Source organism: Fulmarus glacialis, unplaced genomic scaffold (assembly GCF_000690835.1).
Source record: "Fulmarus glacialis isolate BGI_N327 unplaced genomic scaffold, ASM69083v1 scaffold38089, whole genome shotgun sequence".
NCBI classification, from domain to species: Eukaryota; Metazoa; Chordata; class Aves; order Procellariiformes; family Procellariidae; genus Fulmarus; species Fulmarus glacialis.
Window position 1 is genome coordinate 95282 of NW_009232060.1, and position 6000 is coordinate 101281.

The 6000-nt window shown below is 36.1% G+C and overlaps 1 protein-coding gene across 1 annotated transcript in view; it reads right to left on the reverse strand.

Annotated features, from left to right (window-relative positions):
* NWD2 (NACHT and WD repeat domain containing 2) overlaps positions 1-5708 on the reverse strand; it is a 49447-nt gene extending 43739 nt beyond the window's left edge. The window contains exon 1 of the mRNA XM_009584780.1: positions 5654-5708. Coding sequence (XP_009583075.1) covers positions 5654-5708 — 55 coding nt within the window. The remainder of the gene's footprint in view (positions 1-5653) is intronic.
* Positions 5709-6000: the final 292 nt, after the last annotated feature.

Sequence of the window (6000 nt, forward strand, 5' to 3'; positions counted from 1 at the left end):
ACCACCCACTTATAGGCACTGCAGTGTAACAGTTTTTAAAACTGAGAATACCAGGTGGGGTCTGCACTAAAAGTCATTGAGCATGACCAAATAATTCACAAAACTGGCTCATTTTGATGGATTGTGTAACATCTGAGAGGAAAACAGTGATTGACATGTAAAAGAAGAGTGATTTATCTTACCTCTCTTCTCCCTTACCCTTTCCAATTCTAATGACTCATCTAAGCATTCTTTTCAGTGAAGATTATATAATCCAGTTGAAAAGGCCATTTTTTATATTCAAATTTATATTCAAATTTTTGAATGTAATCTGTTTTTGTGAGTAAAATATTTTTGTGATGACTTGATTTTACTATATTTTGTTTTCTTGTTCCAGATTTTATTAATTTCTTCTGCTTGCTAACCACATTTAGTTGATGATATATATTAAGTTAATAGTAAAGTTAGTAATTGAAAAAGGACAACACATATTCTAATCACTTACTCCGTTTGAGAAGCAGATGTAGTTGAAACAACTAAGTTCAATTTCCCACTAATACATTTCACAAGTGTGATACAGAAAATAATATTTGAAGAACTTCCAGAACTGGCATACCAATTTAATCAATTGATGACTGCCCTACAGACTGCCTTCCAAATTAGTACTTTCAAATTACTTTAGCCATCTTCCCCAACTCTTTGCTCTAATTTTCACAATAATGACACCCAATGAGCTACAATGACCTTTAAAGGAAGATAAAGATCTTCTATGATGCTATACTCTCAACGGCAGTGTAAAGATGGCTGAAAGTGTGGACTTGATTTCACTTCCATTTCTTGCACTGCCAGACATTATCAGTCTTTCTCAATGCCTGTGAAAGTATTTGTCCCTTGGCCACAGAATATCTAAAACCATCTACAAGTCATCTTTTACCTTCTACACCTACATACAGTTAAACACAACCGAATCCACAATTGCGGATCTCATTTCTTTTACTTGAAATGATTTTGAATTTACATAATGACTATGAAGAGCTGACTGTGGTATTAACACTGGAACAATAAACCAGCAATGGAATTGCTCAGTAGAATTATATAGTATTATACATGGTTGATTATAGAAAGTATAAAATAGAAAATTCATAATTAAAACAGGTGGAGTGTAAGAAGATCATTTACATTTTTAGCTCTGTTTTCTAAAGAAAGGAGGAATATATGATGATCTGTGTGTCTTCTACACATTTTCTGTTCTCTTTTGAAAAATATTTTTAACTCATGACTGACATTAAGCAAATCTGACAGAATGATATTAATCTCAAATATAATGAATATCCTATATATGAATAAATCAGCAGGTAAATAGGACAAATCCTGTAAATGAGTCTCCTCCTTCCATTCATAAATAAACCATCAAAGGAAAAGCTGTAACACGAGCTATTAGACACTTCATAAATGCCTTATTTGCAGGAAAGCTTCACCTGAAACAAGCATTCCTCTGCAGGACATACATACATGGTAAAATAATTGTTATGGGAGTTTATTGCTTTATATTATACATGCTTTTCTGGGATGCATAGATTGGCTTCCTGACATGGTAAAAGGATGAAGAGGCAGAAACTAGATTTGAGAAATTAATGAATAATGACATAGACTAGTGAAAATTACTGAAACTCATTCTAAGCAAGGAAATTTTCAGGGAATTTTTTACCTTTGGTAGTTTCTATTGACTAATGAGTTTATTTGTGTCTGTATATGTTGCAGTAAGTAGTGCTATGCAAGACATAGTGCAGCAGTATGCCGTACAGTCTGTTTTCGTATGTGTTTTCTTAACTGGTTTGGAGACAGCTCATGAAGAGCTAGACTATCTTTTGTCAGGAATGGCACAGGTATATTTGATCCTACTTCAGGCAGGAGGACAGATCCGAAGACCTCAAGAGGTCCCTTCCAGCCTCCTGGTCTGTGATTTGCACAACAATAAATAACTGCCTAATGAAATAACTGCCTAAGGTCCCTTGGACTTCTATTAATGGCCACGTATTTCTGGTTTAAATGGCATGTCATTGAACTCAATGGCACTCATTTTGCTCACCACAGATTGCTTAATTTTTTATAATCCCATGTTGTAAATGACTTGCATTTCAAAGTAAATCATCATACAAACTTTGCTAGTGTCTTGATATGCCAAATTAGGGATCACATACACAGGAATGCTTCAACAACTTGCTTCAAGAGCATTGCATAATTCTTCATGACATTTAAATGTAATCCAATAAATATATATGTAAATCAAGATCACTATCAAACAATAATACGGTTTTATCATTTTCCTAACATTTACCAGTAACCACTTCTAAAAGGAGGATCAACACTTACTGCTCACTGCTCTCAGTATCTGAGCTACCAGAAATAGAAGAAGAAAAATAGGCATTTTCTTCAGAACAAATAACTTTGTCTTGCCAGAACAGTACAGACTATGAATCTAGCCACCAGGATTATTATCAAGTTAGAAAATATTTTTCCTCTGATCTCCTTTTCTAGAATTTGTGAGGCCTTTATTAAACAACAGTAGGTATGAAAAAATAAAAAGATGAAGTAAGTCCTTCATTTTAAGAAAATCACTTACAAAGCAGTCATACATGATTTATGTTATGTTTGATTATGATAGTAAAGCAAGATCCCCTAGATGTGTCATACTGGCATAGCTAGGTGTGGAAAATTCTTGGTAATAAAATAACCCTTAGATTAGGGTCCTGCGTGACACACTGGACTCCTTTAGATTAGACTCCGTACCTTAGGCTCCCTAGATTATTGAACACTGTCATTTCCTTATTTATTTCTTAGTATGGCTCCATTTTAATAACCCCATGGAAATAAGGACATTCAGATAACTAGGTCTTCATAGTTAACCTCTCTTTCTATATACAGATAGACAAAAATGGATCATTACAATGATGGTTTTGGATAAAGTTACAATTTAAGGGAGATCTGCTTTTAGGTACCCCTAATCCACAGATATTTCCACTTTTGGTTTTTGAGATCTCTTCTTTAGCTGAATACCCATGGTCTTGTTCACACAAAATTCCCACTGCAGTTAGTAGGATTAGGTATTTCACTAGGCAATAATCTATCTATCTCAAGACTTGGAAAGGTTGTTACAAGTACCAAGACTATTGACTAATTCGTAAAGTAACTAGACAAACTCATGGAAGCAAAGGACCTCACAGATTATTAAATACAAAGGTACAATCTTTATCATTTTGTCCCTGTTGTGATCTCTCATTCTTTCGTCATGCATCTGAAACTGCCAGGGTCACAGGAGGCGTATTGGGCTCCTTTGGTCTAACTCACTATGTCCGATCTTACTGCATTGACTTCTCGTTTATCTTATATATAATAGCTGATGTGCATAACCCTACAAATATGGATAACTCCTCTCATCTAAAAGTATTAAACCCACATGCTTAGTCAATGATTCTCAATCATTTAAAAGTAATCTTAATCTAATAAAATCCAGTCAGTGAGATCGCTTGTGAATAAACATTGAGTGTAAACTTGGGCAGTGTCAGGGATTCTGTTACAAATATTCTTAAGTGCCAGTCATTTTTTCCTACATTGCATGGTCAGGCATCAATCTTGTACAACACAAACAAACAATACTAACAGATAATATATATTGAAATGACTCTGCTAAAAAGGGTTTTTGGAGGGTTTGCACAAGCCATTTATTTTGCCAATGATTTTTAACTTTGAACTTCTATATGCTTCTGAATGTCTATTTTGTACTTTTATGAAGTGCTGTATCTTGTAAGAAATGCAAATGCTCTGTAGTAATACGAACACATCAAAGGGTCTAGGCTTCAGAAATGTCCACCAATAGTAAACACTTCAGTTGGGGAGCTCTCTGAAACTAAGGCTGTCCAGATAGAACTCTTAGTCATTAATTCTCATTTCATCTTAATGTTTTGTTAAACATTACTAATTAGAGACTCTAAATAATAATTTTACAAATAACATTGCTATGTATCATACATACACTACAATAACTACATCTCAATACCTGATTCAGGTAACGGAGAGTTGGAGGACAAAGCTGGAGATTTATAACGCGTAGGTGAGACTGCAAAGGTACTCAATTGCTAGTAGAGTGATATGGACTCTATTAATAAACATTTTTGAGTGTTTAATCATACCAAAGACTCATGTTACTATACTGAAGACTGCAGCCGTGCCACCCCAAGCAAACGCTAGGAGCAGGTTGTACACGACTATTTTTCAGGCTCTGACAATTTGAAATCTGATCTGTTCAGCTATTTGGTCAGTCCCAAAGACTGGTACTTAGCAACAGCATGATTAAGCCCAGTGTGGAAGTCCTGCCATTTGCTAGTCTTTCCAGCTTCTGGCACCAACTGTATTTTGAACAGCCTGATAAATCTAGTCGGTAAAGATAACTTTTTTCCTCTACATCCAGATTCTGTACAATAATGACTGTAGTTGGTCAGGCATAAGATATGACCAGCACAGCATCTTGTCTCTGACAATGGGCATTAGCAGATGCTTACCGAGGGAGTTTAAGACCAGGTCAAAGGTAGAGGCAGACGTAATTATGGTGGTATGGGGTGGCTTACAAGAGTTGCATGTGGTATATCTCCTCCTTGCCTGACACAGCAGCATGCACATGGTACTCTGCACTGACTCGGGGCTCACTCCTCTTTACCTTGCTATACTCCCTGCTTTCAGCCACCCGTGATTTAGCCCTACTCCCCTTTTGACTAAAGATTTTGGAAGTAAAAACCTCTCTCTGATACAAAACCTAAATTAATAAGAGTAGCATTGGGCCAGTGGAGTTATTTTAGAGTTGCACTGGCACAACCATGATTAAATTGGGTTCTCTAATTCTATCTATTATTATCCTACTTTAATTAAAATTCCAGTAAGGGGATAAAGCAGTTGTCTTGAACAGCACTGCCTATATTAAAAACTGTCAGATTTCTCTGTATTCCATACACATGACAATCTATGACCACATTATATTTATATCTACCACCTTCATATAATAAAACCTTAAATTACTGGTAGCTAAATATTACTAATGTATTATTATTGCAGCCTGAAAGGATATCTTATCACAAAATACTCTTTCAGCAGATGAAAATTCAAAGAAATTTCATTTGTTTCAGATGAAAAAAAATTGCCAGTCAGGCGCCGCCCTTATGTCTTGTATTAGAAGTTCAGTAACTCCTTGATCTAAAGTTTTCTTTCCGTAATAAGTATTTAAAAATTCTCCAAACAAAACTTAAAGTCTAATGTAGGATTTTCTCTTGTGTGTTTACACATCTGTGAACACATGCATACGCCTACATAGTCACGTATGTAAGTTTCTTAAAAGGAGTTATTTCACTGCATAAGCTTAGAGATAGGATTCCGAATTATGTACCCTTTGTACTACATTGTTCTTACGCGACTACAGAAACCCCACCACAGAATACACGTGGTCTCCTTGAAACACAGCCTCGGAAATCCTCGTTAGTTTGCTGCACAGCAGACTGTTGCTCAGCTGAGAGGTCATCCCACTGCCCTTGATCAGGAAGGAAAGAAGCTCCCCTGTGTTGATGGGGGAAGGCACTGTAACGCTGCCTGCACGGTGCTGCCTCTCATTTCAAGCTAGGTCTCATACCTTGCTCAGGGAACGATTCACCGTAAGGACTCGATTCAATACTGCTGCTGTCCATCATCTAATATATTTTTTAAGAAATTAATATTACATGGAATTTGCACAAGTGTTTCATTGTCCCTCACTGTACTTAGAAACTGTGTCAAATGTAAAGGGGCCGCAAGCTCCTCTTCGTCTGTCACTGAAAGGATGACCACTTTGCACAAGAACGAGGAACGCTCCAGTGTCCTACGCACATCTTGACTGCTCTGTATTTCTAGTTTAATAAAAAGATGCATGCATATATATGTATGTCTATATACACAAACTATGAAATATGGAACCAGACTAGCATGCAAATACATCTGAAC